This window comes from Malania oleifera, chromosome 3 (assembly GCF_029873635.1).
Source record: "Malania oleifera isolate guangnan ecotype guangnan chromosome 3, ASM2987363v1, whole genome shotgun sequence".
In the NCBI taxonomy this organism is placed as follows: Eukaryota; Viridiplantae; Streptophyta; class Magnoliopsida; order Santalales; family Ximeniaceae; genus Malania; species Malania oleifera.
This window is the reverse complement of record NC_080419.1, coordinates 109,775,212-109,799,876: the sequence shown is the minus strand read 5'-3', so window position 1 is coordinate 109,799,876 and position 24,665 is coordinate 109,775,212. Positions and strand designations below refer to the sequence as shown.

The window sequence follows — 24,665 nt, the reverse complement described above, 5'->3', positions numbered from 1 at the left end:
AAAGAAGTCCGCTATTTATACACAAGAATTCGTCGAAGAGACACGTTGATTCGTCGACAAGTCCTAGTACACAGTTCATTGACGAGAAGACCAACTCGTCGACGAATTTCAGTCATGCAAAGAACCCCTCTCGGTAATTCCTCATCGACGAGACACATACCCTCGTCGATGAGCTATGAATAACATTCGTCGACGAGACCAGTTTGTTCATCGACGAATGCTTGCTGCCACCTTTTTGAATTTATTCTTTCTTCCTTTCCCATTCTCTTTACTATTTCAAATTATTTAAAAATTTTCTGGATTGTTACAAAATGCTCACAAGAGATACTTGTACTTTGTCAGCATCAAAATGGGGATCGGATTCAAAAAGTCAACACATGGTATATTGAAGAGCAAAAACTTGAAAACATGTGTTTTTCAACTATAATGTATTTAAGTTTCAAACTCTAATTTCATTGAAAACAAATAGGGTGTTTCATATAAAGTGTCTAAATAAAAGCTCTGCTAGCCCATAAATTGGTGAATAAACATCATTTTTTTCCATTAATGATGTAATAACCCCAAAAATGGTTATACAATATTAATGGGGTGATTCCCAATATATATATATATATATATATAATTAATTAATTAAATTTATAAAAAAGAATAATAATTAAAATTTATTTATTTTTATTAATAAAATATAATATTATTAATATTAATTAATTAATTATTATTATTATTATTATTATTATTATTATATATAATCATTCCTCAAGCTTCAAGAATAGTTGTGAATGCAGGCAAAGCTGCGTAGGAGTAGCCCCCACCCCCCCCCCCCCATTCAGCTTCTTTATCTCCCACTCCTCGTTCTCTCTCCCTCTCTCCTCATTTTTCTCAGTGGATACTCACCCGATCGAAAATCGAAAGATACTGCTAGACTCCATTTTCCGCTGCTGTCATTTCTACCGGAGCGGATTTGTGGTAGGAGCGGCGTAGGCGTAACTCCTGGGGTAAGCCAAATTTTATCTTTTACCTTAATTTCTAGAGAATTTGAAGTCCAATTGACGATCGGAAACCACCACGAGAATTTAGGAATAATTCTCGACAAGTCTAGTAAAGCGGAATTCTCGTGGGGTCATCGTAAGCATAACCCCAAATTTTGGATAAGGGGGTTATTAAGGGACTTATTATTATTTAATTAGTGTTAATTTATAAATATTAAAATATTGAGCTTCTGAGGTTAAAGTAAGATTTTCAAAATTTAGGACCCGGGTGAGCGCCGCGGGTGTAATTTCAGGACCCGCAAACATAGTTTAGAAAATTAAGTGAGGGTGTTAAATATTAGTTTAAATTTTAATTTGAGGTATATGAAGCCTATGGAAGGTTATATGGGTATTATTTTGAGGAAATTAGTTATTTAATATAGAAAAAATGTGAATTGTAAGATTTGAGTTTTGGACGCCAAGGGCGTAGGATCTAGGTTTTAACGAGACTTTCAGTAAGTTAGGTAAGGGGAATAAATTATAACAGATAAATTGTGTGGCATTTGAGTAATATTAAATTGTGATATTTTGGAATGTGAAATTAATATATTATGAATATTAGATGAAAACTGTGTGGCATATGACGTGTATTAAAAAATGTGAAGTATAGCGATGTGTAATTTTTAAGAAAGAAATGAGAATTATTGATATGATTAGTAGAAAATAATGAAATATGGAATTTATATGCGAGTATAAGTGATTTGCATGAAAAATGAGATTTTGCGAATTACTGATATGGGTATTTTGAGAAATATTGAAATACGTGAAATGTAATATATACAATTATGAGATGATGAAACGTACACAAAAAATGATAAGAACATTTATATTAAGATGAATTGAGATATACTGGTATGAGATTAAAGAAATGTATTGATACGAAAATATTGAAATGTGAAAATAAGAACGTGAATTCTGAAACGTATATACTGAAATATGATTGATGAAATGTCAATACGGCATAATGATTGCGGGTATGTGGTGGTAAACCCCGATGGATGGTGGTGGAAACCCTAATGATGGGTTGTGATATTGAGCATGATACCATTGCTAGTGGTGTAGTGCAACCACACGGACTCTTGAAGCGTGTGGCGTGACAGTCAACTAAGCTGTTTTGTAGAGTTGTTGTGCCCCCTGAGTCTGGATTAGGGTTATAGGCCGGCCAATCATACTAAAGATGCGTGATATGTGATATGATATTTTGATCTAACCGGGTCAGCTAACCGCGGTTAGATCCAGCCTTCGGGCCGCACAACCCTGACCATGTGGGGAAGCATGACGTGAAAAGAAAGATCCTCAAGGTGGCCATGAGTTTAGTCGCGATGTTGGTATTAGATACCAAGGATATTAATTTGCCGGATAGTGAAATGGAAACGGAAAGTGAAAGAATAATAAAATTGGCTAAAATGAGAAATGAAAGAAACAATGGAAAATGAGAAATAGAGAATGGTAAAATTGAGAAATGATTTTGTGTAAGTTAATAATATAAATAATTGAAGCGAAGTAAAACTCTCCGCCTAAGGGCTTACTGAATAAGGTGAGTGCCCTGATAGGTATCAGATGTGGCCATACCTGGCTACATAAAGTGTTAGGGTAGAGGGAAGCTACCTTTATGGGCAGGTAATATTCCCTATTCTCAGAATCTTCGCTGGTAAATATGTGTTGGAAATGATTGAATTTAAGGAATGATTTTTAAACTTATAAAAGCTGGTGTTGTATATCTATATGATTATGAGAATATGTCATCAGTGTATTTTACTCAAATGAAATGTTGATTTGAAAAATAAAGTGTGTTATAATAGAACTTATATGGTCGCACACTGTAAATAATTTATTCCTTCTTATTGAGATTTGTCTCACCCAAATTATTTAAATTTTTCATGGAACAGGGATAGGCCAAGTGATAGAGCTCTAAGACCATAGGGAGCTGGGACCCTGACATGCAGGGTGAGTTCTTGGGCTAGGGAGGTGTAATTCCCATAGGGTTTAGTTGTTTTTGAGTATGTGATGGTAATGTATTTATGTATGTATGTTGATACTCTGGGTATTGTATTCTGGTTGTTAAGTATGTACTATCTTCCGCTATTAGGTTGTATAAATAAAATGACTTTTTACCTGGTACCCAATGCGAGTCGGGTCATATGAATGGTAATAGGGTTGTTGACGTGGCCGATTTGTAAATGTTGTTGATGACGAGTGAAATTTTATTTATTATTGTATGTAAAGAAAAAAGGATGAAAATCGGGGCGTCACAAATGACTATTTAATAAGCCGATGAAATCCAATAATGATCACCCAATTGAGTGATTGACATGTACAACAAGGAAAAAATATGCACCGAAAACCTATTGCAAGCATTTTACTCCAAAGAGATAAATGTTTTTCAAAACTATTGTCGACGCCCTAATTTTTACCAGGCCTTCCCGAGAAGACCTGGCATAATAAAACTAACTTTAAGACTGATCGGAGTCCCGATTGTTTTTATTTATTCGGTTCCCGTTTAGAGCCTGGTCATTTCAAATTAATTTTCAAGATAAGTCCCAATAATCTAGGAAAGTTTGAGTCCTTTCCATGTTGGGTTTTTATAAGAATTCCTTTAGTTGCAAAATTAATCTTTTTTCTTAAAAGGTAGATTTTCAAAATCAAGTCCTTGATTCTTTTAGTTGCATATTTGAGTCTTGGTATTTTTTTTTTTAAATAGAGTCCAGTATTATTTTGAGTTATGCTATTTTTTCGAGTCCCGGATCCATTTAATTTAAAGTGTAAACTAAATTTTCTCTAATTTTGGTCAACGCCCTTCAATGTCAAAACTAATTGTGGATTAAACCCCATAATTCCATAATTTTGAGTCCTTTTAATTTTTATTTTTATTTTTAAAATTTGAATTTCAAAATGAAGTGTTGTTATTTTGAGTCAAGTCATAGGTCTTAAATTAAGTCCTTCAAAATTTTTGAATCAAAGTATTTAAATCTTAAGTTGAGTCTTTTAAAATTTTTTAGTGGAGTCATTTAAATTTCAAAATCGAGTTTTTTAAAACCGGGTTTTGATTTAGTCTTAAGGTTCTATTTATTACCAATTGCTTCCTGGGCAAGCTTGGTCAATGTTGACATGGGAATTTTAGCCAGAAATTTAAAATAACACATGATGTCACATATTTTAATTGAAAGGGGATGGAACGTGTCCCAATCACAGTAAGGGAAGAACATGCAAAAGGATGCCCAAGAAAAAAAAATCGAAAAAACAAAAAGAGAAAATACAAAAATGAAGTACATGCAGGGAAAAAGAAGCAAGTACAAAGAATAGTTGCACCGAAGGCAACATAGAGATACATACATCATTACATACAAGGAAATTTACGAAGAAAATAAATACAAAGCCCCCCAATCCATGTATGTCTACTAGACCTCCCCATGTCACCTGCACACAAAGAGGAACAACAAACCATTATGTTAAAAGGAAAATTAGAAGAAGAAAAAAATGAAATGCAAAATACCAATTCAAATGTGCGTAGGACAAAGAAATCGGTTAGGAAAATATTCCCTGCCAGCGTAGGGAATAATGGGAGAATTATGTTAGAAGAGCACCCAATTTGGCGCCAAAATCACCTCAGAGCTTCCTTATTAATAGGGAGGCTTGCACTATAGTTGGATAGGAGCAGAGTATTAGAAAAACCCTATAAAAATGGAGAGAAATGGGAAAATCAGAGAGTTACAGTAAAGAAACTCTGCAGAAACAGAAAGAAAGAAAGAGGGAAGAAGACTCTGCAAAAGTTGAGAGCCTTTGAGAGAAATTCGAGAGAGATTGAGAGCATCAGAAATAAAAAAAGGTTTATAGAAGAGAGAGGAGCCTTGGAGGCAATCCCCATATTTGCCTCAAATACCACTAAGCTATAGAAAGGATAAGGCTGCTACCAGAACCATAAGGTAGAGATAGAGGCACTGAGCAGACATTAAGAAGGCACTCCGTAGTGCCCTCTCACTCACAAACCCGACTAGCATAGACACAGGGGGAAGAAAAGGAAGACTGGAGGAGAGGCAAGTCTGAGGTAAAACAAGATGTTTACCTCTTCCTGATTTACAAATTAAAATATACTGTGTTGTGTGTGGAAATGTGAGTGCAGGTCTCCCCCTTTCTTGAGTTTCAACTTAAAAAACTGAACTCATAACCCAAATCTAAATTTGGGTTCAAATCCGTATTAAGAAACAACTCGTACCCGAATTGAAACTCGGATCCTCTGGACCCTAAACCAAACCCTTGAAACCCAATCCCCGACTCCAATATTTTGTGTCTAATCTAGTATATAAATTATTAAATAATATATGTTTAACTTCACTAGTGACTTTTTTGCATCTTTTTCTCGCCTTTTAATACTTGTGTATTTTGCAAACCCAACACTATGATTAATTATCATTTGCTTTTATAACTGCAATGAGATGTGCTCTCTCCCAATCCCCCACCTTTAGGGTAAAAGCTATAATGATATTTGATATGACCCAGAGCCTATTTAATACACTTTTGGAGCTAGCAAAATAGAAGTATTCCCATTTTGGGGTAAAAGTAATTCCATACATAAATAGGGTAAAGGAAGATAAATAAAAGCACACAAGCTTCTCTTCTTTGCCGACCATCAGTTTCTTGGAATCTTGGAGTTGAAAATTAACAATTAAGCAAACAGAAGGTGGGGGGTCAATGTCCATACAAAACATTGAATGCCATATGCCAGTGTAATTAAAAATTTTAGGTACAAAGTCCATTAGCTTCCGATGTCTTCATGATTCTAAGCCTCTTCACTGTGTTGAGGAACATCCTATATACAAACCAAAAAACAAAAACAAAAAAAAAACATATATATTGTCAGCATTTACAGAACATCTAAATTTTCAACTATAATATTGTCTTTTCTTATGACGTTGTATTTGATATGCATTGCCCATAGGTCTCTGCCTGTCCAAAGTATCTAAGAACTTGAATGAAATAGGTCTTAAAAGTATGGTCTAAAATATTTAATATTAGGTTACTAGTAGTGCAGTTAGTGCTTCTACACCTAAAAATGTCGCTCAAAATAGACCATTCAATTCTTCCACAAGGCTAGCCTTGTCATTTGACATCATTCCATTTGGGGCTTAGAAGTGCATATACAAACATCATGCATAAATATGTGCATATATACACACAAAGACACATTCACAAAAACATATATACATAAGTATATATACATTGCACTAGTATAATCATTTAGAATGAAATAAAAGGTGCATACTCCCAAGGAACATCTCCTACGAGCATCCAGTCCCCCTCTTTATCTTCATAAGTGAGCACAAATTCGAATGATCCATCCAAAAACTTGGAGGCCTTTCTTGCTTGCTCACTCTATCCACTCAAACCTAGTTGCACAATCATAATTACATTTTAAAACTAGAACAGAAATATCTATGCAACTCATTACTGTCCTAGTCCTACTAATTTGACTTTGAGGTCAAATGTTTATGCCATCTTAGACCACTTGGTTCTAAAAGCTAGTCGTTAGATTAAGGTGCAACAATGATTTAACAATAGTCTCACATCAAAACTTTTAAGATTGAATTGATAGAAAATAAGTTAATTACACATTACTGATAAAAAATATAGAAAATAAAGAATAAACTCACGAATGGAAGTGATACTCGTGGTGGGATTAAAAAACATGTCCTCTAGTGCTTGGGCTAAAGTCTCGTAGCAAGCATGAGCATTTAGATCAACTTTCCTCCCTATTGGTAATCCATCCATATTAACCTTAACAAACCCAAGATGTCATTTTTCCATAGTAGCAGTATTGTTCTTATTGCTACCATCATACACTTTTTTCTTTGAAGTACCTTAAATTTATCATCCTCGCATGTCTCATCTTCTTCAGAGGTGAGAGTCTTTGCCTGGTTAACAAAGTTGTTCATCCTAAAAGCCCTATAGGCGGCCATCCCACAACCTGACTGCTCCCAAGGAACAAAATTAATTATAGTAATAACTAATGAGTAATATATTAGTTGAGTCATGGAGAGAGAAAATAAATAGTGACATAAAGTAACAATTATTCCAATCTTTTAGTTTCAGCCATGATCCCAATCTTTTAACAATCCAAATTAATTGAGGCAGATCCTCATGAGTTACCCTTCTCAAAGTTATCTAAATTTGAATGGTTTCACGGTAGCAAGAAAGAGACAGTGTAGGAGAGAGGGACAATTTCTCAATTACATGAAACTCCATAAAAAAAAAATAACTCTAAAGGATTAGTTGATATATACTTTGGCTGATAGCCGAGAATATTAATTTTGCAACAAAAAAGGATTACTATTTTAATAAATGAGTTTTTCTTTGCACGTTTTGAAATGCTGGAAAATTAGAAACTTTACTTCGGTATTTTACATATGAAAATAATCAAGATTTTATCCTCTACTCTTCATTATTTCAATTTTCTATGCAATTTAAAAAAAAGACGATTGACCCTTAACAGAAGAAAATTGAAACACCCATATCAGTAAAATAAAAATGACATTAGAATTTATAGGGAAAATTGTGGAACAGAGAGAGAGAGAGAGAGAAAGAGAGAGAGAGAGAGAGAGAGAGAGAGTAATAGACAAACAAACCCAAAATAGAAAATTCCAGAAATGCGAAAATTAAAATCCTAACTCCATCAAAGGGAACATGGTCACTAAAACTCATTGTCAGAGAAAAAATGAATAATGGTAAAAGAAAACATGAGAATGAAAAGTGAACCAAAAAAGAATAAAAGAAGCGTTATGCTTCTATAAATATTTATGCTGACAACGCCAACGACAGCAGCAACTTCTTGGGCAACATAATCAGCGGCTCTCTTTGTGCTATAGACAACGGCAATAGAAGAAGCAGAAGTTCTGTTTGGAACATGTTAAACTATTTAAATATTAATTATTTTCAATTAATATTAAAATATTTCCTACTCAATAAAATAACCAAAGATTTACCTATTTAATTAAATATAATTAGTGTATATTTATAGTGTATGACTGTTATATTAATTTATGATAAAAAATATATTTTTAACTAAATTACGAACTGTAATTTATTACATGTGAAAATTTAAATTAATAACTCATTATTCCCTCCAATAATTCAAAAAATAATTTAATTAATCATTATTATAATAAATAAATAATAAAGGCAAAAACAATAAATAGGTGCACAGAAAATCTCGCTACTCCAAGTAGCTAGATTTAAATAAATATCACTACTTGAAGTGACGAGATTTAAGCAAATCTTGCTACACGAAGTAGCAAGACTTAAATGCCAGCCCCAATCTGGTACAGATGCGTGACAACCAAATCTCGCTACTTGAAATTTAAATAAATATCGCTACTTGAAATGGCGAGATTTAAGCAATTCTCGATACACGAAGTAGCGAGATTTAAATGCTAGCCCCAATCTGGTACAGACGCATGACAACCAAATCTTGTTACTCAAAGTAGCGAGATTTGCATAAGGTCATACACGTGGAAAATCTCGCTACTTGGAGTAGTGAGATTACGTCAGAGTCATTGTAATGACCCGAGAAATAATGATATTTAAATGTTAAAGAGAGAGGGAAATGAAAGGTGGCAGCAGACTTCGCGTTCGTCAACGACGCGGCAACTTGGGCAACTCTGACTTTCGTCAACGAAGGGGGAGTTCATCGACGAATTATCTATTAACCTTGTCAACGAGAAGATATTGATAAGATATCTAGGGTAACTCTGAATTTCGTTGACGAAGGAGATAGCTCGTCGACGAATTTCCTATTGACCTCGTCGACGAGGTGATATGACTTGTCAATGAAGCTACTAGTATAAATTGTGTGAAATTCGGGTTTAAATGTAGCAAATTGGGAAAAATCACTCTCTCCTCTACGGTTTCTCTCTCCTCTTTCTTCGATTTCGGTTCCGTCGTTTGCTAGATCGACGATCGGAGGCCACCACTTTACTTATGGGGAAGTTCTCTAAAAATTTTCTAGAGCGAATCGTTGGTGGAAGTGAGTTGAAATTCATCCCTGAGTTAAGGTAAAACTTTTTATGCCAACTTTGATTTTTTCGCAGTTATAGAAAATGATACTCATATGAAAATACTGAAATTTAGTTATGGGAGTTATTGTTTTGAGGGGGTTGAACGGGAAACCCTGCAAGTGCAGGACCAGAAATTTTAGGGGATTTTTTCCAAGTGTTAGGTAAGAGAATAAATTAAAACAGTTATTTTCCACGCGTATTATTATTAATTATCAGCAAATTAATTTTCAGGAAAGCATGTATTATATTTGAATATTATTGAGAAAATGTATATTATTGGAAAAATACTGCTGTTATACAGAAAATGTGATTTTAGAATGAAATGTATGAATTTACTCAACTTTATGTGACATGAATGTTATTTTTTATGAAAAGTATTATGATATAACAATTTTACGAATAGACATGTTTTTAGGAATTATGAAATAATACTGTACGTTATGATTTTGAAGTATATGATAAATGATTTATTTATTCAGAATGATATGTATGAAATATTCGATGCAAGACTATGATTGATAGCAGGCGAAAGGCCATGTATGATATATGATTTCGGCGCGAGGCCGTATTTATGAAATGTTCGGCGCGAGATCGTAATTATGAAATATTCGGCGCGAGGCCATAATTATGAAATGTTTGGCATAAGGTTGTATTTAAGAAATTATAGAAATGCTATCAATCTATTTATGTTAAATGTTATATTATCATGTACTATATGTTATGAGAACCTGGATGTTAGTTTACTTCAGTTTTAGGAGTACGGTACTATAACTCATAGATTAGATATCTATGTTCATATTGGTGCTAACCACCCCACAAGGAGTGGGAGATGGATAGTCGATATAGCTTTTAGTGTAGAGTTGTAGGCGTCCACTTGGCAGTCCGAACCAAAGTGTGGCGGGTTCATCGTACTTACAAATATTTTTGATTCGACAGTAGTCGACCAGCCATTTTCTGGTCCCGTATTCAGGCTGCATAACCCGTCATGGGGGATAATACATGACATAAACTAGTTATTCACCTTGAGTATGTTTTCAGTATTAGTAGCTATAATAGATATTTTATGAACAAAATGATTTATTAGAAAATACGAAAGTATATGATTATTCAGTATGTTATGATGAATGTTCACAAATATATGAAATGTACTGTATATGTATAATTGCATTAAATGTTCATGTTACTACACAACTGTATTTAGTTTATTTTCCCTTACTGAAAGGTGTCTCACCCCTTAATATTAAATGATTTTCAGGAAACCCAGAAAGACCGGTGGAGCGTAGCCGCCGTTGAGTTTATTGAGTTACCCCGCTAGGAGGGTAAGTTTGAACTAAGATTAGAAGTTTTGGATGTGGGATCCTAGAGATGTTTTTGTATTTTTGGAATATGGTATATAAACATAATATTTTGAGATATGTCAGACTCTGATATTATGTATTTTGTGGTTATGAGTTTGTGATTTATATTTACTGCTGCCTAAGTTCCGCTGTGTATGATAGATGTTCCTGTTACCCACGGGTTCTGGTTAATTATTTTACTTATTATGTTTTATTATATGATTAGATAAGGGGGTCGTTATAGTTATTATGGCAAATACTTCTCAAAATGGGATATTATTTAATATATTTAAAAAAAAAAGTTAAATCGGAAAAAAACTCTATATATATATATGTATGTATATTTATTTATTTTTATTATTTCAAATCGAGTTTGTGAGTGTGGCGAATGAGTGAATTATAGAATTAGCATCTCCCGCCTTCAATGTGTATTTAAGGCGGGAAACTCATGTGAAATGGCGGGAAACATCCATCCTTCCATAAATCCATCTACTATTCAAGCCTCACTCTTTCTCTCTCTCTCTCTCTCGCCTTTCTAGGGTTTCGCAGATGTTATCGAGCCAATTCGATGGTTCCGCCGCCTTCTTCGGCGGCGGGTTCACGTCGTCTCAGCTCACTCAAGCCTCTGATTCCAGTCCTTCTTCTGCCAAGGTCAGCTATGTCTTAATTTTTACTCTCATTAATGTTATTGAAGTTTTATCTTGTCTCCTATTTTCTGTTTGGTTCCTTAGAAGCGAAGGAGTAGATCTTAATTGTTTTGTTTTCGCTCTTCAATTTCTATTGTCTTGGCAGCGACCGAATGGGGGCGCCGATTAGGGTTTGATTCATTTTGCTAAGTGTTTATTGTTTTGATTCAGAGCCGCGAAAGTCACGGAATTCGTCCAGTTACAGTGAAGCAGATTAGTGGAGCCTCACAGTCTGGCGGTGACAAGTCCAATTTTCTCATTGACGGTGTTGATGTTGCTAACGTACCCTTTCTAAGACCCTTTCGACACTCGTTTGGCTTTGTCTGTTTTCACTGAAAATGTTTATTTAGAAATCGTTTTCTTGGGTAATATTTTCTTAAAGGATTTTATTCAAACGTCGGATTCAAAGATGATTAAAGGGTCGCGATGATAACATTTGAACTGGTTTGTTTTTAGTTCTTATTTTTTTTCGTTCTGAAATGGTGCTTTTTTTGATTTTGAGTTGGTTTAGGTTACAGTGATTGGATTGGTTTCTGATAAATCTGAAAGAGTTACTGATGTTGATTTCTCTCTAGATGATGGAACAGGTCGAATTTTCTGCAAGAGATGGTAATTGCTTTTGTTTGGTAAATACTGTATTTCGGTACAGATTTTTTAATTAGTTGCAGAACTTAATTTTAATATCCGTTTCTCTATATATTCAGGTGTAATGAAACTTTTGACAAAAAAGAAATGGAGGATATACAGTAAGTTTTCAATCTTACAGGATGTCGGGATCAGGGTGGAATTGAGACATTGTTTTCAGTTTTTCTTAACGGTTCAGCCATGGAGAAAATATAGTTGTGTTTTTGCTACAAATGAGTTATTTCATCCTTGATAGTTACTTATATTTAAGTTTGATGCATTTGTAATAGTGATGGAATGTATGTTCGTGTTGTTGGGCACCTAAATAGCTTTCAAGGCCAAAGGCAAGTAGCCGCCTTTTCTGTCAGGTATAAGTTCACTTCTTTCCTATTAATTATTGCATTTTTCAAATGTACAAGTGTTATAAACATAACCTGGACGATCATGCACACATGTTACATGTACCGAAATAGAGGGAAGAATATAGCAATTTCATATGGTTTGCTACTCCACCTTTGTCCTCAGACTTGCAGTTGTGAAAATCTCTATTATACTAGTATACTGTCAACAAAAATTGGCCTAAGGTTTCAACCTTTTGCTACAAATATAAATATTCCTTATGTGAAATTTGAAAATATTCTCACATGACAATATGAGGATGTTATATATGGCATACCCTCCTTAGCTTAGAAATATTATACTGTAGAGCTGTTTTGGGGGGTGGGGATTGAGCCCTCCTACATCACCAATGAACTGTGAGACTTTCTCACTTGGGTGTTGGGAAGGTTTTGCTCATGGAGGGCTTGGGGGCTAAAAGCAAAACCTTCTCCTTGCTTACAGACTTAAAATGAGCTGTCCTCTAAATATGAACCACAGCTCAAACACTTAGTTATTTATGTTGGGTGTATCCCATGATTCATCTCTAGTTTGTGTTGCAATTTCTGCCAAAAAAAAAAAAACCATGGAGGGGTTTGCTGTAGGTGAGGCTGGATTTAATAAAAAATTTGTTAACATATAACATTTTCTATGGTTCACATTTATTGTAATCTGAGGACTTATTATTTTATTACTTAAACATGCTATTTTTTTAAAAATATTTTAGACATACTATATTCCTTCAAAGTTGTTGATTTAATGCCTAAAATTAAAAAAATAATAAGTCATTTTGTCCAACAAAGAAGACATGAAGTATGTATTATATACACAAAAATGCTCATATATATACAATACACAAAGATAAAACAATATTCCTTAAAGGATAAATTACATAAATGCTTATTTTTTATTTGCATAATTGTAATTTATTTTGAAATCATCATATGGCACATTTTAGAAAATTTTGTTAAATTATAAAGTCTTAACCGAGAAGAAAGATCTGGGTTTTGGTATTTGACATAATAAAAAAGAGTAAAATAATGTCTTAGCATTTGTTGAAGATATTTTAGTTATAATCTTGTTTTATAACTTAGGGCCTAGCAGCTAAAATGGCACATGCATTGATCATGAGAGACATTAGACATTAGACATTAGACATTAGACATTAGATAATGAGGATACGATTCTCATATTACGCTGCCCAATCTCAATAGATATCTAAATAAACCTACAAAAAATCAAGGGAAGAATAATATAATGTTAATGAAAAATATTTTAAATTGTAATAATATATTTCTTAAAAAATTGCAGACCACTGACCCAGCAATGACTCTTTTTGCAATTCATGATCTGTACATCCAATTTCAAAGATACAATTAGGAAGCAAAAGAGGACAAGGCACATTTGGAACTTGCAAAACATTAGGGAAATGTGAAAGAATCTATTTTTCATGTTTGGTTATCGAGGAAAGTGAGAAGGAAAATAAAAATATATTACGAATCAGTAACTGAAAATTTAATTTACAAACCATTAATATTTGCTTTCTTTTTGTAGAAGTTCTAGAGATATTAGAATAAAATATCATTTTTAATAGTATTTGGTGTGGAGAGAAAATAAAATGAAAATTGAATTTTTATTTATTTCCTTTTCCTCTCATTTCTATAAACATAATCCTTGATCCAAATAGAGTGTAAAGGAAAAGGACAAGGAAAATATGTCTAACTAAAAGGGCAGCCTGGTGCACAAAGTTCCTGTATATGCGGGGTCTGGGAAAGGGGCGGACCATAATGGGTCTATAGTACGCAGCCTTACCTTGCATTTTTGCAAGAGGCTGTTTTCAAGCCTCGAATCCATGACCTCCACATCACACGACGACAACCTTACCATTGCGCCTAAGCTCCCCTTCAAAATCTGTCTAACTATGCACATTTTTCTTTTTCGTCTAGAAAATTCAGTGGAAATTTTTTAATGAGTGATTTTTTTTTTCTAGTAAATTGTAGGATTAGAGTTTATGCAAATTTCAAAGAGTGTATCCTTCTTAGATTCTAGCGTTGCATTTGGGAGCATGGATTTCGGGCCTTGGTTTTGGATTTGAGTGGATTTGGACAAATTTTAATACAATTTTATGTTACATTTTATTCAAATCCAATACAACTCCAAATCTAAGGCCTATCCAAAAATGGGTAAATGTCTGATGATCCTTGCGATTTATGTTTCCTGAACTGAATAGTCTTACATTGAGAGTTCAATGGGGCACATAGTCAACCTGGAGCACTAAATTCTCTACCCCATCTTTCTAATTTCATCACCTCTAATCAAAGTTTCAGATTTTGGGTTTTGATATGCCAGGTCTAGAAATGTCCCACATTGAATTATAACAAGGGGTTGCCATCACTTTCCTGCCAGTAGCATAGAAAGCATCTGTTCTCTGCCCTCTGACAATGGGTATTGCCATTCTTCATTCTATAACAGAAGGAATCTAGGAAAATTTTTTTCCAGGTGAGGGCTGTGCCCCTCATCAGCCACCCCTTAGCTCTGTCCCTACTTCTATTTATAAATGGGACCATCATCGCGAGTGTTGATGCCAAAAACCCAATATATTTTTTCTCATTGTTTTATTTCATGAAATACGATAGTTACCAAGGATTTTTTTGTATTGGGTTCATATGACAGGGCCAATAGCTTGGTTATCCTCACCAAGGTCTCTTTACCGTTCTCACTGTTTGGTGCTTAGGAAGAATAGGCCACAAGAGGTTGCTTATAAATGGTGGATTGGAAACTCCTGCATAAGTACATGAATCTGAGGTTGTGTTCATTGATGTTGTTACTGGTGATTCTTCAAGTGGAATCAAAGTTTTATGTTTTCCATTAAGGTCTCCCAAATTTTTGTTACAGCCCAGTTACATTAATAATGAATGCTGTTGTTCATCAAGGAAAAAAAATTAATGACTGGACACTGCTTAAAGGAGAGGATGGGTGCTACAGTGCTAGCAATGTTGAGTTTACCTTGGTTATGGTTATAAATTTTGTTTTTGGTACTAGTACTGCAATTGATTTGGTAAATTAGGTTTTGAGAGACATTGAGTACTTTTATGGGGGTCTAATTTGGTACATTGTTTTGTGTTTTTATGATTTATGTATGAAAAATATCTGGGCAACTCAATTATGTCTATAGTATCAATTGTCTATAAAAACTCACATTTCCATTAGTTGTATTACAAGTGGAGTCCTGAATTGGGCATTCGCAGTTGTGAATGATTAGTAACATTATATCTACATTTCCCCCCTCTTAATGGTTCTAGTACTCTTGAATATTTTTGTAATACTTTTTGTGAGCATTTGAATGTGGTAGGTGAATGACATCCTGCTTTGAAGTTTTGATATGACTCCAAGTTCCAGTGAATAGAAATTTTGGGAAAATGTTTAGGGCCTGTTTAGCAGTGGAAATCAATTTTCATTTTTAATCTTTACTTTTCCAAAAAATTATGAAAAAACCATCTTAGTTTTCAGTTTTGCAACAATTGTATAAAAAAATGAAGATCAAGGTTTTGTCACTATTCACTTATAATTATAAAAATGCCACCTTGTTTTCAAGTTTTCAAAATTTGTAGGAAAATTGGATACTTCCTTTTATTGTTTTCTAGATTTCTAATTTCTTATAAAAATAAGAAAATAATGGCTTTTTTATAATTATTTTGAAATCTAGAAATGAAAAACGAAACTGTTTTTTCCTACTAAATAAATCGTTTATTTTCTTCCTTTTTTTAATACGAATCTTGGACTACTAAAAATAAGCAGGAGTTTTTATAATTCTTTGGAAAACTAAAAATGGATGATTAAAACTCTTTTCTACAACTAAATGGTTCCTTGACTTTCACAAATCAGTAATACATGGAAGCTGCCAACTTCTCCATGGTCTGCCAATGCATAAACTGCTTAAGGCCAAGTTTTTTGCAAGGGTCGAAGCACGATTAAGTTATATTCTTTACTTTGTTACATAAACTGCATGTCTCAAGGTATATAAATTTAATGTAATATTTTTTGGAAGAATCACAATCTTGTAGAGAAATATATTTCCTGTAGCTAAAATTTTCCAGGCCCTTAATTTAATGTTAAGACTCAAAGAAAGTTTTGCAACTCTACAAGTATTGTTTGGGAACATGTATTTCGGGCGTTAAATTTGAACCTGCGTGAATTTGGAGTAAATTCGATTCAATTTTGTATAGTGTTTTGTTCAAATCCAGACAAATCCAAATCCAAGGCCTGATATCCATGCTCCCCCAAACACAGCTTTTGGGAATTTCCTTGTTGATAGTCTGGAAATACAGCACAGAACCATTTAGATGTGTTGTGTTCGCTTTCATAAATTTTCTTGGTAACTAAAAGTTATCTGTAAGACAAACTACTTTAATACCCTAACTTCATTCTTCGCCTATGAAAAAGGAAAAATCCTCCTGTTCTCTAATGCCAATAATAGTTCTGAAATGTACGAGTGAATCCCAATGATAGGGTAGTCGAGACAATTTTATGTTTGAGATTTGAGACTCTGCATGTTGTCTTATTTTATGATAGTTAGATTGGCAGTGTCTTGGAGAATTGAATTAACTATTTATTGCAGGCCAGTGACAAACTTTGATGAGGTTACATTCCACTTTATCCAGTGCATTCATGTTCACTTGCAAAATTCTAAACTAAAGGTAGATATCTTGGACTTATAGATATATTTCTGTCCTGTGATGTGCAGTCATCAACTTGCAGATGGTTGATGCATGACGTGAATATGTTGTATTTTGTTATTGATAAATTTCACATTTAAACTGATTGAAGCTGCAAGGTGAATCTTCATCTCATCCTGTGGAGATAAATCCATCTCTGCCCAGCTCTCTTGGTTCAAATGGATATCAACCCTCCCAATCAAATCAAGTAAGAGACCAAAATTTGGATTTTTTAATATAATACCTTCATTGATGTATATATTTGAATTAAATTTGTTTATCTATTATCCTTTTCTCCCCCTAGTTCTCTGAGGAATTGAGTATTGAAGGATTCGCAGCTTTTGATCAAACTGTTCTCAATTATTTGCGGCAATCTTCGAACGCGTGAGTTATACATTAAAAATAAAGTTTCTATCTTATTTCATTGTCTACCTTTTTATTTTTTTTTTTCATGTTTTGGTTTAATTGATGTTGCCTTACTCTTTTGCAAGAGTTGAGTTGGCTGCTGATGTCTTTACACATGATTGTTGTTAGGCAATAAAAAGAGTAAACTTGGATAATGATGGATAATACATGAATGAGAATAACTAGATATATACATACATTTCATTGTCACTGAAAAAGCTAAGGGCTAGGGAATTGCTTACTGAATAATAGATGTCTCAAGCATGAATGGGCAATTGGTCAATGTCTTGTACTCCATGCAATGGCATCACAAAGTTCAGCATTTGGTCTTTAGAACATAGAGCTAATCCCACTCAATATGATTCCCAATTTGATGGGGTATAAATGAGGTTCTCTGCAACAACAATTCTGTTATGCTCTATGTATTTGTTGTGGTGATTCTAATGAACTGTTGAATATTTCACATCTGCAGTGGACAGGAAACAGGGATACATAGGGATGAACTTTCTCGACAGCTGAAAGTCCCTCTGGAGAAGATCATGTACTCCTCTCTCTCTCTTTCTGATTGTGGATGTGTGCGCGCGCGCGCACTTGAGAAGAATCTGTCCTCCATACAACAGAATGGAAAGAAGGGAGAATGGTTCCCTGCAGCAATCGACTTATCCTCTGTTTGTGGGATGCCTTGGATTTGGATTTATGTGGATTTGAACAAAATTTATACAAAAATTGTATCGAGTTTTGTTCATATCCACGCAAATCTAAATCTAAAGTTCAAAATCCATGCTTCCAGATATAATATTTTTATTGTTTTTGTTGTATTGTGTAACCTGTTATTGTAATAACATCAAGCAATATGTTCCAGGGAATCAATCAGAACGCTTGAAAGTGAAGGCATGGTGTACTCCACGATAGATGAATTGCATTACAAGTCAACATAAAAGGCAGTTGACAATGCTGAAGAACTTAAACCTGGGAGGGACTGGTAAGAGCTGCTGGTTTGCTCTAATTTGTGTGTTCTTTGTTACTTGTCTAACGATAAGGGATGTAGGTATTTTTCAAAGAATGCTGTACTTGTCAACAGTGTGAGAATAGTTAGTAGTGTCAGAGCATATCTCACTTTTAAAATTATGCCTGTTGTTTAGTCGTTGTAGTTAATATTTGTTCTATGTATGGACTAATCATTTGAAACCCTAGTTTTGGGGAAACATGGGAGTGAGAACCTATAGCATGCAGCATGAGTATTGAAGACAACAATAACACTCAACTATCCTCTCACCATAGACTAAAAATTAACCCACACAAGGACTTTGTGTATTTTTTAGGAGAAAAGGTTAAAATCTGTAAATAGAAAGAGGACTTACTTCCTTGTTAGTTGAATACAAAAAGTTAATAAAAATGTAAAAAAATGTTAGGTGTCCTATAATTAATATATTTTTATTGATAACTAATAATTGTTTGGTATAAATTTTTTGGTGTGTTTTTTTGACATTCTAAAGTGCTTTTATCCAAGTTTAAATTTCAATAGAGTTAACTATTATTTGATCAAATTTAGTTAGCAGCTTGTAATAATTTATGATGAATTAGAGAGAATGTTAGAAATATTAAAAATTTAAATTACATTGTAAAAAGAAAGAAAAAATAATGTAAATAATTTATTAATTATATAAACAGCTTAAATAAGGGTATATTATAAATGTACCATTCCTATTGAATGTATAGTGGCTAATGGGACTTGCCCTATAAACAACTTTTCTCTCCTTTTTCAATATTTTCCAAGTTCCAAATGGTCATAAATATTTTAAAATCTTACTGAGTTTAAATTCAAGGCTTAAATTTCATTCTTTCAAACAAAATTACAACTTAAATTTGAAATAGAATATTTATTTGAACATATACTGGCTTTATTCATTGTTAACAAGCATGAGATATAATGATTTCATCTCAAGATAAAATACTTAAAAAAAAAAAAGAAGAAAATTATGGAATGAAATTAAGAAATCCCTTGTAGTGTCATTTTATTTTTATTTTTGTTTTTACTAAAAGAGGGCGGCATCTTCATTTATTTATTAATATACTTTCATTTTTGGCGGAGGAATATCGTGGTTATAAGTTAAAACAAATTAATCAAATTAGGATAAACAAAACTAAACATAATTAACAAAGGAGATAAAAATATAAAAATAATCAAAATCAAAATAAAATATATCAAATGAAACCCTAAAGTTGAACTAATGATGAACAGAAACGAGAATTTACCTATCCATCTGAAGGATATCTTTCAGATAATGTGGTAGAAGGTGTTGTTTTTCGTAAATTATATTGTTTCTCATTTTTCCTTCTTTAGCAAGAAAATCAGTCGTACTATTGCCTTTCCTATATTGATACATGTATGACAAGTTAAATTTTATTGATATCAAAATATAATAATTTAGTATGATGTCTTTTTTGTTGGTTAATGGTTTAAATTTAATTAGATCAATCGTGTTTTGCAGCATGGATTTTATGCTCTGAATTTAGTTTGTATGAATTTGGTTGAAACTTAATTCCCATAATTTTGTATTGCATTTTAATCCAAGTCCAATTCTGATGGAATATTAAACTCCCAAACATAAAATTAGAAATAGAGAATTGTGATGACATGCAAGGTTAGAGAAAAAAAGAAGCTTTTAAGCTAGGGTAAGATTGGGAAATATGCATCCTCAATCCCAACCCAACCCAACCCAACCCAACCCCTGGCCCATTTAGAAAATTTTTTAAGTGGAGACAAAAAAAAAAAAAGTATGAATAATATTAAAATATAAATATATTTACATTTCTAATATACTTAATTTAAATGCAAATAAATTTATGTGTAACACAATTAATAATTGTTTCAAATAATATTTATTTAAATAAAAAACTAAAGAAATACTTGGTAGCATCTCATAATAATGAATTTGTGCGATTTTGTCTATTTTACAAGAAAAAGTTTAGGTCTTTTGAGTTTATTGGCTTTAAAAGAGGCGGGGTAAGATAGCATTTTGCTGGGAATACATGCTCACAATTTCTTTTCATTCTTAAAATAGTGCCACTATTTTCAGTGCCTTAGGATTGTCTGTGCACCTTTTGCAGGCAATCGAGATGCAAATAGTAGTGCAAGCTAAGCTAAGCTTTATTCTTCGGGTGAAGTAATGCCTTTTAGTAGAGAAGGATCCATGATATTCCTCATTTGTACTAATGCCTTAAGGGTTGGAATTGCATATCAATTTGCTTTTCCATATTTATTATTAATCATCTTCTGTTCACCTCAATCATCACTAGACATATGTATTTCAGAGATGTGATGGCCTGAATTATGTTATATTTTATGGTTTATCACTTTGATTTGTATTCAAGGTGATGATTGGGGTTTATTTTTGATTTATTAGTTAAACTATGTGCTAGTGCCGCACCATCTTTTACATGTTTTTGAAGTATTCGATATATAACTATATATGTAGCATGTGTAACCAAATGATCTTTATTTTGTAAAATGCATGTTTTTAAGAACAAAGCATTGACGACATAAAAACTTATGAATCATTTTTAGGTTCTTTTTGGAACTTAAAAAATATCAAGAAAAAAAAAAATATACCAAAAAATCTATATTTTCTTGATTGATTATCAAGAAAATTAAAAAATAAAGTGAAAATACATTAAATTTATGAATAAAGTTTTGATTCTATTTAAATATCTTCTATCAGGTTATCTGAAATGTATTATTCGGATGTATAGGTGAGGTCTTTATTTCCGTTCGTCGTTAAAAAAAAAAAAAATTATATTAAAATAAAATTTTATTTTTAGTAATATTTTATATTCTCTTTTTCTTTTTCTTTTGTTTTTCAAGTAACATCTTTGATCAAACCAATCCTCATATAAGTGACTTGCAAAAAGTTTTATTAAATCATATCACAAATTGAAAATTAGGAGTAGCTTTCTTATATTTATCCCACTCTATTCTTATAAAACATTTTTAGGAATGAACAAAGATAACATTAGGAAAGTGACGGGGGATGAACGCACGAGGCCACGTGGCATACTGCTTAATGAATGACGTGGAACATTGGGGTCCACTTCACGTGAAGCTCATCTCTCTTAGAGAAATTATTAGGTGTTTTGGGGAGGAGGGGGGGGGGGGGGGGGGGCTCACAGAATCAGGACCTAACTCATGGAGTCATCCCTCTCATCATTGGATGTGCCTTCTGTCTCATATATTCATCATATCCTCTCTCTCTCTCTCTCTCTCTACAATTATTTTTCCTTTTTAATTAAAATATATATATATTGTTATTGGTGAAGGAAAATAAAATCCCTCTTGAAATTCCAATAAAGAGATGGAAATTAAAGAGGAAGTCATATGTATAATTTGTGCATGGTGTAGAATACCACGTCAATTATATTCCATCTTTTACAAGGAATATCAATTTGGACTTATAAATGGATAATTTCAAAAAAAAAAGAATAATAGAAGAGTATTTTCTTGATTGTTCCCTCTCTTTAATTTTATTCTTTTGAAGTTATAATGTTAAGTACATTTAATTATAATTAGCCTCTTCCGTATATTTACGTAACTTAAAATTTAAATTAATTTTCAAATTGTATTAAATTTTATCTCAATCGTAGACATACAATATTAATATTCGTGTGTCTGATTTCGGATCGTATATGTGCTACCAAATATAAAATATGAATGAGAAATACTGAAATTTTGATAAAAAAACAATACAATAGACCGTTTTATACATACGGGTGATGCATGGCGTATATATTTGGAAGTTTGAAATTTATATGTTAGTTAAATATGAATTAATTGGTATAAATTAATTGAAAAAAAAATAATATTAAGTTTCTCCAAATGCATCCAATTTAAATTTAGAAATGTAAATCTATTTTTTTTTCCCAAACAGAGTGTTAAGATTTTTTTTTATGTATGAGGCTGCTTTGTAGAATTATGAATTAATTAGCAACCATTTCCAACCTAGCTGTAGCTAGCTAGCTAGCTAATCGCCATTGGTAAACTTAGGAATCCTACAGCTAGCTTAGATTGGACTGGATTCAAGTGCATGGTGATAATGTGGTACGTTATAAAACCACACATGCACATATGCATGCATCCATGGTGAACCTTATATATATATAACCCGATTGTAACTACTACTTTAACATGTAGGTGCTTTGGACCTATCTAGGCAAATCCAAATAGGGCCGAGTGAAATCATTGTCACCTGTCCATTCACACGCTTTTCATAATTTTATCAAATAAATTATAAGTAAGGAATCGAACCTAGTCCTTTTGAAATCTTTAAGACGCACTTAGCTCGTCTAGGGATTATAATACATGTATGTTAGTGTTTCGCTTGGCTGAATTATATATATACACACGCATGCATATATACAAGCATATATATATATATATATTATTTATGTTTGTGTATTATATTAGCATTATTTTCATTTTCCAACCTTTTATATATATTAAAGTCACTATACTCTCTTCCAACAATACGTGAGATGTACAATCGACAAGCTAATATAATAATAATCTGAAACAAGTTAGCTAGTTCAATTAGTAGCATGCATGCATGCATGCTGACCCAATATGTAGTTAATACATGTGAGTTGGAATCAGAAAGCAAAAGCAATATTAATTAATACACACGCATTACTACGCGAGCTACCTGGCCAGCTATAAACACAGGTATATATCGCACAAAATCATTTACATATCTTCAATCTTTATTATTACATGTAATAGTACTGGAACAAGCACAAGAAGATGAAGCACAAGCCATGCACAGAGATGATCATGCAGTCACCCTAGCTAAAACCTACTCACTTCTAAATAACATATACAGTACTCTTAACAAAGGACAGGCATGCAACACTACAATGAGACCTGAGATGTTAACGACACACGACTAGGCAATGAGAAAAGATATCGATTGAAGACTAACACGGGCGGCAGTGACATATATATGGATGGACCATAATACTACATATCTCGAACTTGGAAGATGTTGGGGGTTTTGACAACGATATCGTACATGTAAATGGAGGTGAACTTGGAGAAGTCTTTGGGGAGGGAAATGAGATCAATGGAGGAGTGCTTGTGGAATTGGAGTAGCTCTGGGTTCCCATCATAGTACCTCTCCCACCCTAAGCGCATCAAGATTTGCTGCAGAGAAGAGTACGACGACACCACCTCCCCCGTCGCCAAATACACTAACTCCGTCCTTCTTCCCCCACTGCCCTGCCTCCCTCCTCCTCCGCCGTTCACCTCCGCCGTTGGGTTTTCGATTCGGAACACTCCATTATCATCAAACACCCAAACTCCAGACATTCTCTCGATCGATATCTACGTATGACTACTTTTGAGTTTTTGCTTGGTACTGGGTATGTGTCTCTATAAATATTGAGGCAGTGAATATATGTATGTATGCAGGGAAGGAAGAAGTGATGAGGAAGGAGAGGGAGGGAGGGTGTATATATATGGGGAAAGGGCTTGGGGGGGGGGGGGGGTGTGCCCTTTGGCATATAGAATCTAGATATTGTGGGTCACAATGGGTTTAAATATTAGGGCATATGGGGATGCCTGTGATTTACCTTCAGTGGGGTTAGGTTAAAGGAGAATCTTTAAATTGTAAGCAGGGGAGGGGATGCGCGTGTAAGCTGTCTCTTTGCATGCTGCTTATTGCTTGCTTTGGAATCCTTTGGTACGCTTTGTTTTGTTTTCATGCTTAAAATTAATTTGCAAGGAGAAAAGAAAAAGACTTAATTTCCTAGTCAAATCAATATATAAATAAATAAAAGATGTTGCAAGCACACGCCCACTTGGGAGATTGCTCACGCGTAGGCCACGTGAACACAGATGGAGCAGGTTTCGTGTGGGGATGCACCACCTAGTTTGCGGCTGTAGCTCCTTTTTGAGAAAATTACAACACCTTCTAAAGTTGGCTTTAATGTTTTATCCCCTTCACTCCTTAATTTTGTGGCTAAATCCTCTTTCCTGGTTTTGGTTTTGGTTTTGGGTTTTGGTTAAAATTTCAACTCTTGGGTACAAATATATATATATATATATATATATATATATATATAGTTTGTATATGAAGATCTTAGAATTCTCTCATATGATAACATATTATATTACATGTAGGCTCAAATATACTATACTGTACCGTGGGAGGGCGAAGCCCTCCTTACACCTTTGCCGGGTTTGATTTAAGTAGATGAGGAGGCTTCGCACATGGAGGGTTTAGGGTTCCTTCGTCTCCCCTCGCCCTCCGAGCAAAACCTTCTGTTTGGAATAGACTTCAAGCGGATAAATCCTTCTAAATATGAGTCATAACTCAACAGTTGGCTAACTTGACCTTGCATCCTCATATTCATAAATTAGATGTAGATCTGCTGATTTGCTTCTCGAGAGACATTT

At 33.5% G+C, this 24,665-nt stretch overlaps 2 protein-coding genes and 1 pseudogene across 4 annotated transcripts; 1 reads left to right on the top strand and 2 right to left on the bottom strand.

The window, feature by feature from the left end:
* Positions 1-4,728: 4,728 nt before the first annotated feature.
* Positions 4,729-7,928, bottom strand: LOC131151481 (auxin-responsive protein IAA13-like; annotated as a pseudogene).
* A 2,841-nt stretch (positions 7,929-10,769) lies between these two features.
* On the top strand, positions 10,770-20,711 carry LOC131151803 (replication protein A 32 kDa subunit A-like). Of its 3 annotated transcripts, none has more exons than XM_058103222.1 (11): positions 10,770-11,064; positions 11,271-11,381; positions 11,611-11,708; positions 11,804-11,845; positions 12,014-12,091; positions 16,717-16,795; positions 16,926-17,021; positions 17,118-17,197; positions 17,691-17,759; positions 18,081-18,200; positions 20,330-20,711. In XM_058103222.1, the coding sequence occupies exons 1-10, from the start codon at positions 10,963-10,965 to the stop codon at positions 18,154-18,156; spliced, it is 831 nt and encodes a 276-aa protein (XP_057959205.1). In that variant the 5' UTR covers positions 10,770-10,962; the 3' UTR covers positions 18,157-18,200; positions 20,330-20,711. The 3 variants fall into 3 exon arrangements, with proteins under 3 accessions (XP_057959205.1, XP_057959203.1, XP_057959204.1); XM_058103221.1 differs by having other exon boundaries at positions 10,822-11,064; positions 17,691-17,858; XM_058103220.1 differs by lacking the exon at positions 20,330-20,711 and having other exon boundaries at positions 17,691-18,423.
* Positions 20,712-23,228: 2,517 nt separating this feature from the next.
* LOC131151808 (flowering-promoting factor 1-like protein 2) lies at positions 23,229-23,576 on the bottom strand. Its single transcript, XM_058103228.1, has one exon. It carries the CDS (start codon positions 23,574-23,576, stop codon positions 23,229-23,231), a length of 348 nt encoding a protein of 115 aa, XP_057959211.1.
* Between the last annotated feature and the right edge of the window lie 1,089 nt (positions 23,577-24,665).

Coding starts and splice junctions, on each gene's coding strand:
- LOC131151808 (XM_058103228.1), bottom strand. CDS start 23,576: ATGTCTGGAGTTTGGGTGTTTGATGATAATGGAGTGTTCCGAATCGAA.
- LOC131151803 (XM_058103220.1), top strand. CDS start 10,963: ATGTTATCGAGCCAATTCGATGGTTCCGCCGCCTTCTTCGGCGGCGGG. Junction 11,065..11,270: donor CCAGTCCTTCTTCTGCCAAG/GTCAGCTATGTC, acceptor GTTTTGATTCAG/AGCCGCGAAAGTCACGGAAT. Junction 17,198..17,690: donor TTGCGGCAATCTTCGAACGC/GTGAGTTATACA, acceptor TCACATCTGCAG/TGGACAGGAAACAGGGATAC.